General features: G+C 43.0%; 1 protein-coding gene across 1 annotated transcript in view; it reads right to left on the reverse strand.

Moving 5' to 3' along the window:
* Positions 1 to 12957, reverse strand: part of NOD1 (nucleotide binding oligomerization domain containing 1) — a 384901-nt gene that overhangs the window by 136109 nt on the left and 235835 nt on the right. The window contains exon 2 of the mRNA XM_086942080.1: positions 71 to 400. Within this exon, the coding sequence (XP_086798206.1) occupies positions 71 to 286 (216 nt within the window). The 5' untranslated portion in view covers positions 287 to 400. The remainder of the gene's footprint in view (positions 1 to 70; positions 401 to 12957) is intronic.

Consider the following 12957-nt stretch of genomic DNA (forward strand, 5'->3'; position numbering starts at 1 on the left):
TGAATGGTTAATCTATGACCTTCAATCCACACAGACAAGACAAGTTAGAAAGAAGAGAAACTCGGGGTACCTTGTCGGCTCGGGTGTGGAACTGGGAGGCGATCTCGGCGTCCTCGGAGGAGAAGTATTCATTCTGAAGCAGGTTGTCCAGCAGGCACTGCGCGTTCTTGACCTGGCTGACCAGCAGCTCCCGGTTCACCTTCAGCAGCTGGACGTAGGACCCCGGCCGCGAGCGGTGGGCGTCCAGGAGGGCGTTCGCCGTGGCCCTACCGCCGGGACCCTCCATGGCGCATGCAGCCGGCCCCGAGCCGTGCGCCGCGCATCTCCGGAGGGGCGCAGCCTCTGTGACGGGGCGCCGGGCGCCGGACCACCGTGCCCGGGAGACTTCCTCAGCCGGCCTCTGCAGGAGAATCAGAAAGGAAAGCAGAACACGTTAGGAGGCAGCGAGCCCACTCAGCTCTTTCAGACAGTAAAATGAAAGTATTTATTTCCCAGGGTGGCGCTTCCGAAAAAAGCAAAAAGAAGCTGCAGCTTGGCGAGAAAACACGTGGCCCCTCCCTTTCCGAGAAGTCCCCGGCCTGCGATCGGAGCTGCTAGGAATGCGAGTTACTAGAAGGCAGAGGCCTGGGGCACGCACCCCTGACGGCCCCCCTCTGCTGTGTGGATGAGTATTAACTGTGTGTGTGGTTCGTCCACTGGAAGGGATTGAAACCTCGAGTGCTTGTGTGAGTTTAAGAGTTTTTTTAATGACAGGTTCAGGGCTACGAGTAGGTGGGGAGGGGAGGGGGGGGGGGGGGGGGACACACACACATGTATGCACTATTGGAGAGAAACAAAAGAGGGCATTGAAAATGGCAGCCCCGAAAGGGCATTACATCACGTGCCACGTCTGCCTCCTTTACAACAAGTGGTGGGAAAAGCAAGCAGCCTCCGTGCAGGACACTTGTCCTGAAGGGACCAGGCCTCGACTCAACACAGCGATGCTATTTTTTTCACCATAAAGTGCAGGTTTAATTATACAACAGAAACAAGAATCGGCAAAACCAACGAGCCTCACATTTCTATAATTTATTGGTTTTGCTAACGGTGTCTGTCGATGCTGTCCAGCATCGGAAAAAATAAGAAAGTTGCAATGACGGAAATGCTTGCATCTATGCGTCCACGTCATTCCATAGGCATGTGTATGCATGATGACATATGTGTGTACCTGCATCTTATGGAAAGACGCGGGTACCATTTTATTATTTCCTTTTTGGAAATCTGAGCAGCCCAGCAGCAAATGACAGCTTTTATTTTTAAGACCATACGAGGCAGGGAAGCCACAGAGGAGCAGGTGCAAAGAGCGGGCGACTAGGAATCAACAGTCAGGTGGAAACGAAATGAAACATTTAACCTGGGTTGGCGATACTATTGGACAAAGTGTGGTGGGGAGCAGTGAGAAACACCCAGTGCGCGGGGGAGGTAGAGCACGAGGGAGAGCAAGAAAACATATGCACTCTCATGGAGTTCTTGAAGAAAAATAAAAAAGTCGTTGCTTAAATGTGGGTAGTGGAAGGATACAAGTCAGCCAATCAAAAGGATGGTATAGAAGTTATGCTCTAGGGGACAGCCAAACACATTTAAAGCGACAAGAAACCCAACACAATTCAATTCATACGCTTTTATTCTGGTGTAATTCAATTTTCAATTTTATTTATTATGTTTTGGCTCTCAAAAGAGGGCCACATAAAATACATAATACAAATACACAAATGGAAATAGGATAGAATACATAGAAAACCAAAAGACAGTTTACAACAATTAACATCAGACAAGATAATCAGCAGCCAACACCTCCATATTTCATTAATAAATAGCTAAACAACCTTTAAAAAAATTAAAAATATAGAAGCAGAACATTTCATTTGGGGGGAAATACAAAGCCTGTAAAAAGATGTTCACATTAAAAATGCCTAGTTGAAGACAAATCGGCTTTAACCATTTCAACCGCAAAGAGCACAATGCAGGACATAAAACCAACACATGAGTTCGATCCTGTACAGCCATATTGCATAGGTTACATACCGAAGAAGATCCATACCATTTTGATAAAAGAAGATTTAAAGGTAATAAGTCATGTCTTAGGAGAAACCATAGTCTTCGAACTCCATGTGGAATATTCCAGGTGACATACGGTTGGGCAAGCTTTATTGAATAAGTATTAAAAAGGAGATCACATCCCCTCTTTTCTTGTAGAGCATTCTTATCCAATTTGAAACAGAGTTCCCACGAAGCCTGTTTCAGCAGGGATTTTAGCTGAGTCGGAGAATTTGTAAAAAGAGTACTTTCATCCAACTCTAAAAGTGTCACAGCTTTTCTAAAATTCCTAACTATTTGAGAAAACTCTTTAAAGCTGCCCAACAATTCTCCTTTAAGAAGAGCTCTCAATGATCCCGGTTCTCCTCTGGCCAAACTGGCCACCCATCTAACCAAAGCACACAATCCCTGAACCCAGCTACTCCTAAGGCCGAATTCAAGCCTACATGCGGCCAGCGAACAAGCTGTGTTAAGAGTAGATAAAGATCTTAATAATTTTCCTTCAACTGTGTGACAGAAACCCCAATGCTTCAGCTCTGCAAGTTCTATTCCATATAGAAGCGTTGCAGGAATTTTTGCCCTAAACACCTCCAGTAAACAAGCAAAATGTCTTTTCCCTGTAGCAAAGTAAAGGGAACACAAACCTTTGCCATGTGCAAGGGCTTTACGCGAGTTATGATCAATATGGGGCTTCTCACTCAAATTGGCCAAAATTATTTTACCTAAAAAAGTATAAGATCTAACTACCTCTAATTTCTGGCCACCAATAAACCATCCAAAGTTTTCTGACCTGGATTTCTTCTTTCCTGAAATGCACATAATTTTGCTTTTGGAAGCATTTATCCTCATAAAATGGGACTCAGCAAATAAATATAGAGCCTGCAGACGATTAGCCACGCCCTTAGGTGTTAGGTCTAGGATGAGGATATCGTCTGCATACAGCAAGCAGGAAATAGGAGAACCCCCCACAACCGGGGCAATGCCCGCACAAGCAGACAGGGAAGCTGGGAGATCAGCAATGTACAGGGAGAACAATAGTGGGGCCCCTTTCTCCACCTTGAAGCACACGACACCAGGTATCCGTATGAAGAGACCGTACAAGATCCAATAAATGAGATGGCATACCCAGTGCTGCTAATTTTCTCCACAGCGTAAGACGATCTACTTTGTCGAACGCTGTGGAGAAATCAATAAAAGCCGCAAACACCCCCCCCCCCTCGAACATGTATGTATTTGTCCGAAATCACCTGGAGGGCGGTGAGATTATCTAGTGTACCGTGCCCTTTGCGGAAACCAGTCTGTTCCAATGGTAAAATGTTACTTACTTCAACCGAGTCATTAATTAATATTAAAAGACACTTTGCAAAAACTTTTCCGATTGAATCAAGGAGTGCTATCAAACGGTAATTCATAGGCTTGTCCCTATCTCCCTTCTTAAATAATGGGACCAGTATGCTTCCCCTCCAAGAAGCAGGTACCGTTTTAGAGATGAAGCAAGATCTAAACAATGGGAAAAGTATCTTACTCCATAGAATCGGATCCTGCTTCAAAACCGATATGGGTAACTCATCAGGTCCCATTGCTCCTGAGGAGCGCATGTTCTTAATAGCCATTGCGATAGTTTTGTTCGAAGGGGAGTCAATAGGAAGCTCAACCTCTTGAACAAACCCACTATCCTCTACCATTGTGCCATTCCTAGCATATAGCTTTGAGATAAAAGAGGTCCATACCTCTTCAGAAATGGGGATAGGAAGAGGGCTAGCTCTTACTCCACATCCCTTGCCAATTATAGACCAAAATTCTCTAGCCTTACCATGCACAACGGCCTCCCTTAGACTTATCCACAGTGAGTCTTCTTTTTCTTTTTTAAGTTTCATTCTCAGTCTACTTCTCCTTCTTTTTAGCAGAGATATTTTATTTGCTAATTCACTAGATCTACATAGAAATTGCTCACGCACTAATTTATTTATTTCCTTATTTAGGGGGAGCATTGCACTAGGGTATGAGAAATTTTTCCTAGGAAAACTAGACTTTTTTGCAACCGAGGTGATCTCTCTCATAAATTTTTCAAAGAACAAGATTTCAGAACCCAGCCAATCACTTAATTAAAGTATGGTTTTACAAAGAATATCCTGCACACCCTTCTTGGCACTTGGATTCCAAAAACATCTACCCGAGACTTTATGGAAATGAACACCTTTGTTATTAAATGACCAGGAATCAGAGGGAGGAGGTTGTAAAGAGATACCTATACTAATCACATTATGGTCACTCAATGCTGTTAGGGATACCATTAGATCCTGGACAAGCGAGAAAATACCATAATCAGAAATCACGTAGTCTAGAATTGACTCGCTATGAGCGGACCTATGGGTAAATTTAGCAGGGATATCAAAGGGGAGCCTACCGTTTAAAATAAGCTCCTCAACCGCAGACAGTTCTTCCAGCAATAACTTCCCTCTTTTGTTAGTTTTTATTTTATCTGGGAAGAGTGATTGTGGAATGAGGTAGGCCTCTTCTTTAGATCTATTTCTAAATAAATCTATGCTTGAATTAGAAACTTTACAGTTCAAATCCCCAACTAATATTACTTCAGGGGGTGGGTATACCTCTTTAATCTGCTTAATATAAAGAAACACTTGCTTCAGTAAAATGTTAAAACATTCTTCGGGGGGAATGTAAGCATTAATAATAACAACAGAATGCTTATTGCCAGTACTAGCGAGACTACCTATTGTTATTGCTTGGAAAAGATTACTTGAATCAACATAATGGGAAAATTTCCACTGCAATCTATTAGACAAAAGACAAGCAATTCCCCCTTTTGCGTGCCCTTTCTTTGAAGGGGAGGCCGCTGCCTCAAGCACAAAGTAGTCTTTCCCTGCACATAAATTATCAACACACCATGTTTCTTGCATGCAAATCACGTTAGCCCCCCGGGGAAATAAAAACTCTAGTTTCTCTGGGCTATTATGTATCCCGGCTGCATTCCAAGATATAATTTTCAATTTATTGTGGTGTAATATACAACCATATAACCAGAACATATAATTTTCAAAAAGGCAATAAAAATAAAAATAAAACATAATAAAATACGAAACAGGCAACATATACCAACATTTACGACTCAAATTGCCAATTTTCCATTGATTATACAGTACTATATGTGCTAAATGTTCAAATAAAGTGCATTGTGCCGTTTACATTAATGATGTCATAACATTATCCATATTAACGATCAATGGTTTAGGAGCGGTTAGCTGTACCCTCTCAGTTGTCAAACTGCAATAGATTTCCTGATATACCATATACCAACATTTAGGACTCAATGGAAATACGTAGGTCAACAAACAAGGTCATATATTCACAGTCGTGTTAAAAGGAATGGGGAAAAGTGCAAGTGCATTGTGCAAATCAAATTGCCAATTTTCCATTGATTATACAATACTATATGTGCTAAATATTAAAATTAAGTGCATCGTGCCGTTTACATTAATGATGTCATAACATTTTTCATATTAACGATTAATGGTTTAGGAGCGGTTAGCTGTACCCTCTCAGTTGTCAAACTACAATAGATTTCCTGATAGCAATAGAATGTAATAAATAAGATGCTACATGGAAACATAACCCTGGGTTGTCCAAAGAGATTAACAAATTCATTGCAGTTGTTGTCGATCTTACATTATGCTTTAAAAAGATAGGTTTTAAGTAAAATTTCCTTAAAAAAAGATAACATTTGCAGAATAATAAAAAATGGCAGCATCTTTGTCGTGATGTATTGTCACAGGGACAGACAGCAGAAGAACGCTTTTTCATGACTGGGAAAGCCACAAGATGATGGGCAATACCCAGCCGAAGACGAGTCAAAACAAAATGTTGAGATGGTTTTGAAACAATAGTTAAATAATCCTGAAAGCCATCATTAAGGCCCAATTGCTGATAGAACATAAAAGTTGACTGGTCACCAATAGCTCTAAGACGAGTCTTTATTTTATATGTAAGAAAAGAGGTTTTTATCTCCGATTTAGCAATTGAGGATGCATAATCTAGTTCAGTCTGGGAGTCATAATTAAAAGGAAGCCATACCAATGGTGGATGTAATTTAGCCATGGAATTTTAAGGCAATTATCTAATCTCATACAGTCTTTAATTATTGATTGGGTAAATAAAGTCTTGTTCTTAGCCCAAATAGATCTCCATAGGAGAAGTGGGCGAGGGGCAGTGAGATCTGTAATATAATTAATACAGACTTCGCAATATATGAGTTCCATTGAAGCTGATTGTGGAAAACATAGAAGACGTTTAAGAAAAGTATTTTCATCTTGTTGTAGTAAATCAAATTGACTACGACCCGTACCCCTGTGCCATAAAGGGCAGAGGAAACACATCTTGCATTAAAGATAGTTATCATGTCCTCGATGCGACGGTTACCCAATTTTGTCGCAAATCTAAAAATCCCATTGGTGTTCCTAACCATCTTAGAGCATATATTTTCGTGTTCGCGCACCCATCTCCCCTTGCCTGCAAAAGTAATGCCTGAGTAACAGAAAGACTTTACCACTTGAATTTGTGTGTTTTTTTTATATAAAAAGAGCTATTGGTTTTAGGCTTCTTGCCACAGGCCATAACAAATGTCTTAGTCTTGTTGATTAAAAGTTTCCTATTTTCAATAAACAAAACAAACTCATAAATAAGGCATTGCAATCCATTAATACAGCATCGTCTGCGTATAATAGAATGGGTATAGCACTTCCCTCGACCATCGGGGCGTTCGCAGGTATCAATCTCAAAGCTGCATCCACATAATTATTAAATAAATAAAATAATAAAGGCACCAGGACGCAACCCTGGCAGATTCCTCTTCTGACCCTAAAGGATGGTGTACATTCTCCCTTATACCCATAACGTACTTTGCTAGAGAGAGTCGATTTAGTCCTGCTAAAAAATGAATGATCTCTTTGGGAGCTCCAAGTTCTAGCAGTATTGGCCACAGTATAGAATGGTCGACCAAGTCGAAGGCACTGCTGAGGTCAACATAACAAAGATACAGATTTCCTCCTTTGGCCAGAGTGTATTTTCCTAGCAAGAAAGCCAACCAGTGTTAAGCAATGAGATGGCTTTCTAGGATGGTTTAGTACATCCTCTACCTGGATAGGACATGAAATGTAATAATAGGTAGAGTGTCTGTGTATTTATGGGGCAGAACACACATTCACTTAAGCAGCAGAGGGTGCGTTCTCACAATGGATGATACAAGAATGCCGTTGACTGACCAGGTATACATCTATATAATGTGCAGGACATGCCCTCATCTACTAGGAAGAACATTCTATAATCGTTAGACGCGGTCTCACCCATTGGTTAGGAAATGGATGTGTGCAAAGTAGTTGTGGGGGGTGTAAATTAATTAAATACTGGATTATTGCAATGCATTGTACGGTGGCTTGAGGAATTATCAGGTGGCACAAGTAGAACACCAACAATATGCTGCCATCCGAGTGTTTTTTTAGGTTGAGGAGAAGGGATCTTGCTGCCAACTATCAATGCAACCCTAGACCTGGTCAACCACTGCATACTTCCTGAAATGCACTACAGCCCAATAGTTCCATGACATTACCCCTTTATACATACATTGCCATCACAATATTAAATAAATATAGCGATACACATGTACCCCCTTTACCGACACCATGGTCTGCAACGCTCTGTACAGTGCAGTAGAACAACCCTTGCATAGTGGTAGGAGCATAGAAAGGTTTCACATTCTAATATATAATTTTTTAAACTCCAATTTTACTCTCACTTCTGTTTTAAGAATTATAAAAATTCAAACCAGGGTTCTCGAAATTCTGAGTTTTCGATTCCCACTTCCCTACAAAGAACTGGAAGAGCTGCACCTTTATTGGTCTTGTTTAAGAGAATTGTGGTGTTCCACAATTTTTACGATGACCTCCTTTTAGTGGAGACATTCCACATTTATTAATGTACAAACAACTCAGTTATGGTTAGTCCCTTCTCTTACTTGCTCACAAGCACACATATGTGTTTTTTTTAATCCTGCAAGGTGACGACTGTACTTTTTCAATTACGAATGGTTTTTAACACAATTTGAATAAAAGAAGATACTTTGGACACGGATCTGATAATTTGTTATGTGTCTGTTTTTTGTTGTGTTTAGTGGTGCACCTTTGCGACTGTTCTGAAATTGTCAAAATCCTGTATTGGATTTCACCATGGCAGTGTGTGCATTAACAGTGTGCACACAAATCTGGTGGATGATTTCCACTAAATGTATATTAATTAGGGATAGCGGGTCAGGTGCTGGTTTGTTGCAGAATCCACTGTCAACATCTCTTCTCCTCCATGGTCTGCTGTGGTTTGATGACGATCTACAAGCCGCACTGAGGCACCGAAGTTCAGAGGGTTCAACTATAGGACATAAAATGACCTTCAATTTAACCTAAACAATACAGAGGTCATCATCTTTGTTTCCACAGCAACTTATAGGCAGCAGTCTTCCAGCCCTGCCTCCCTAGGGTTTCAGTCCATCACCTGTAACCATTGAAAAGCATTGGGGTCCACCTGGAGCCAGGGCCGGACTGGCCGTAGTGACCACCGGGCATTTCCCTGGTGAGCCGCCAGGGTGGGGGCTGGTTTTGGACCCCTAGGGGCCGTTTTTGCTACAGGGCCGTTTTTACAGCATAGATGCAGTATCGGCCCTGTAACAAAATCGGCCAAACAGCTCAGCCGCAAACCCTAACCCCCCGGGGTGGCTACCGAGCACTTTGCCAGGGCCTGTTTTGGTTCCCAGTCCGGCCCGGCCTGGAGAGCACACTGTATCTTGGCAGACAGTGGAGCAGTACCTTCAGTAACTTTTTTACATATTTTCCAAAAAATGTAAGCCCAAATTTCTGTACTGGGGGTGAATGGTTCAAATTGTTTCAGCACTTTGTCCATCAATTGTTCTTTTTGCATTTTACACTTGACATCATAAGTTATAACATCAAGAAAGGGCTCTGCCAATAGAGTCCTTTCTGACCTTAAATCTGCCCTGACCATGTTTACATCAAAGAGTAGAGGCTGCAGCAGTTCGTACTTTGCAAATCCAATCCTGCAACTCCCGGCTTCCATAGTTTGTGTTCCTTGCATCGTTCCTTGTCTCCCGAAGCAGCTTTCTAAACTCCAGTACATCTCATCTTTATAGTAATCATCTGATTGGACTGCTCAAAACTGGTATTGCTCTTTCTCTAATATCACAACTCCTGGAGTCGAACCAACCTACCTTTAATCAGACTATGTTCATCTACATTGCAGGGTCCTGCAGGTTATTTTTTTAATACCCATCTACCCCCACAGCCTGTTTTCTATCGTTTGAGTCATTTGTGACATCATATAATTATGCAGATGACACAACCCCTAATTAATTTTTTACCCTTCCCGCATCTTCAGTGGAACATAGAAGAAAATAAAAAAGTTGCCTTCTGGTGGCAAACCAATGTATGTGTGAAATAAGCTTGAGTTGAATTAAGCCAAGATGGAGGTGTAGGTCATAAGTACATCATTTTCATTGGCTTAGCTTACCCATGATGTGCTATGTTGTGGCCATATGAATTGGCCACTATCCCACTCCATCCTCTCGGCTGCAGGATGTGGGTATCCCATTTCACCAGCATTCTATCATTGACTCACAAGTTTCAGCTGTGGATGAAACTTGCCACTTTCATCTTTGTCTCTTTCTCTGTTTTTATCCATATCTAGGCTTTTTTCAGAAAATTAGTGCTGTGGTGGAGCGCGCGTTTGCCTAGACTACTCTCACAAATTTGTAAGATGCACAAATACTGAGGGGCTTGAATTGCAGAGACGTGGAGAAGTGTGGCTCAATGATTAGAGCGGCAGACCCTGATGCAGAGGTCTATTGCTGGACCAGGGTTCAATTCCCCATCTCGGCAGGTCTCGGGCTAAAAATTCCATGGACCTGATAATTCTCGCCTCGGTGCCTATTCCAATCATGGAGTCCCACTCTGCAACTCTGGGCAATAGCTTGCTTAATCTCCATAATGGCCCCCACAACGCTAAGGATGCCTGGCCTCCACCTTGGGGGTGCCCAGGAGTGGATGCCTCACAGGGAAAGCCAGGATGGGTTCCACAGCGGTATTTGTACAAGCGCCTTGAGACCCTTGCGGGTGAGTAGTGCGCTATACAAGTATCAATTTACAATTTACAGAGACCAATTTACGTTGGCCTTGCTATCCCTCCAATGGGTGCGCATTGACCGATGTACTGAATTCAAGATCTTATGTCTGATTCACCAAGGATGTGAAATAAACTAATTTGGCGTACACTTGTACGGCCCGTTGGATTACCGAAGGTTTCCCACTCAAAAACCACTACAACTAGATAGAAGAAGGTTTGTATCTGCACGGGCCCATCAAATATGGCCTGCACCAGCTTTCCAACTGAGAATTGTTTTGAGAATAGACAAATTTTTAGGAATTATTTCAAAATCCAACCATTCCCCAGATAGTTCTTGACAGTTAGGCCCTTTTTGGGTCAGTGTGAAATGTTTTTCTTTAACTCATAATTTGAATTTTTTCTAGTGCCAGGTGGATTTAGGGCAAATATCCACTTGATAAGTTAGGTTATGTTATGTTATGTTAAATATTTTATAAGCGCACAGCTGCCCCAGGAAGGGGCGTACCGGCGCTGCTAGAACTAAGTGGTACTGAACAACCCAAGCAGAACAACCAAGATCACGTGTCCCTAAGATAGCGGAAAGAGGAGAGTTTTAATAGCTTTCTGAAAGGCAAGCAGATCCTCCATTCCACGGATGGGGACCAGCAGGGAATTCCACAGCTTGGCTACAATGACCCGAAAGGAGCAACCGCCCATACCGCACAGTTATGCTACGCTGGGAAACATACGGGATCAATAGTGGACGCAGTAGATCCGGACTTCCAAATTTCAGAATCTTAAATGCCAGGCAGAGAGCCTTAAACTGGATCCGGGCACTAATCGGGAGCCAGTGCAGCTTTATAATCGTGGTTCTAGCCGAACACCGGCGGGGAAGTCCTACCAGGGTTCTGGCTGCCAAATTTTGGACACGTTGGAGTCGCCGTATCTCAGCTTTGTTTGCCCCTAGGAGCAACACACTGGCATAGTCCAAACGCGAAAGTATGGTGGATTGAACGATAAGCTGCCAGACTGTTGGGTCAAAGAACCTCAGAAGGGGATTAAGACCTCTTAACAGACCAACACATGTGGCTGCCACTCTCTTAGTGTGGGTCTGAAAGCCAAGCGATGCATCCATCCAGACTCCTAAGTTCTTAACTAGAGTCTTTGGCATAGGCATAGGCCCCAGCGAGGCGGGCCACCAGTGCTCGTTCCAAAGAGCGATGTTCTTCCCTACCAGTAGGACCTCGGTTTTGCTCGCATTGAGCTGTAGGCAGTTGTCTGCCATCCATTGGGCAACTGCTGCCATCCCGTCTCTGAACCCCGTGGCTGATGTAGATGGCCCTTCAGCTAAGGTGATGACAAGCTGGGTATCATCAGCATATGATACCAACGTTAGGTTCGATTCCTTCGTACAGCCACAAGTGGCTCAACATACAGATTGAACAGAGACGGGCTCAATGCCGAGCTCTGAGGAACCCCCTGACCGATGAAGTGGGATTGGGAGAGAAACGGCGGCGCTGTTACCCGGAAGGATCTCTCCTTTAGAAATGATCTGAACCATTCTAAGGCCGTTCCTGTAATCCCTACAGCTGCCAGACGACCTAAAAGAATGCTGTGAGACACCGTGTCAAAGGCAGCGCTGAGGTCTAGTAAAATCAGCGCTGCACTCTGACCGGCATCCAAGATCGTCCGTAGATGTTCAGTCGTGGCTAGTAGGGCGGTCTCTGTGCTGTGGCCTGGCCTAAAGCCATTTTGGGACGGAGTAATTAATTTTAGTAAGTAATTTTATCTTTAACATGCACAACCTTCTCTTGCTTCTTTGGACGTTTTGTGTCCAGAGACACTACCGTATGCCTGCTAAATTTATCAGTACCTTACGATATGCTTGGGCCTTCCTGACATGGACAGAGCTTTGTAGAAGGGTTAATGTATTATTAACAAATGTCAGAATGGACGTTCATTACCCCATCCGTCTTACATAAAAATGACTCCAAGACAAACAATGTTTGTCCTTAGTGTGAAATGTTAAATACTTGGCGCGACATGCACGACAGTCAGGTTTTGCGACTTGCGAATTGCTGTTTTTAGTGAGTCACAATTTGCGAGATGCAAAACCTGATGTACAACAGTGTCTCAGACACTGGTCGCAATTCCCACACGGGTTGCAAGGGACCTGCCTCACTAATATTCATGAGGTAGGTCGTAATTTGAGACCCATTGGGAATGGCCCACGCTCACAGGGATAGTGGTCTGCTGGGGTCAGCAGACCACCATGTGTGTGGCTACTTTTTAAATAAAGCATTTACAAAAAAGAAAATCTGCCTGTTTTCCTTAAAGGAAACTGAGATGCATTTCAAAAATAAAAATGAAAAGTTTTACTTTTATTTTGTTGCAGTGGGCAGTGGTCCATGGGACCACTGGCTGCTCTGGAAAAATGTTTGTGCCCCCATTCACAAAGGGGAAGGGCTTCCTTGGGGACCCCTTCCCGTTTGAGAATGGCTTACCACCAATTTGAGATTGGTGGTAATCTGCAAATGTTTCGCGACCGGATTCTCGGTCGCATAATATATTCGTACATACCAGTGCGACTTGGTATTAGGAAGGGATGCCCTTTACACACCCCTTCCTAATAGTGACTCACAAACTCTTTTTTGCGAGTTGGTAATAGGTTACCAACTCGTAAAATCGGGTTGGTGCATAGGTAAA

The sequence above is a fragment of the Lissotriton vulgaris genome, chromosome 10 (genome assembly GCF_964263255.1).
Source record: "Lissotriton vulgaris chromosome 10, aLisVul1.2, whole genome shotgun sequence".
Taxonomy (NCBI): domain Eukaryota; kingdom Metazoa; phylum Chordata; class Amphibia; order Caudata; family Salamandridae; genus Lissotriton; species Lissotriton vulgaris.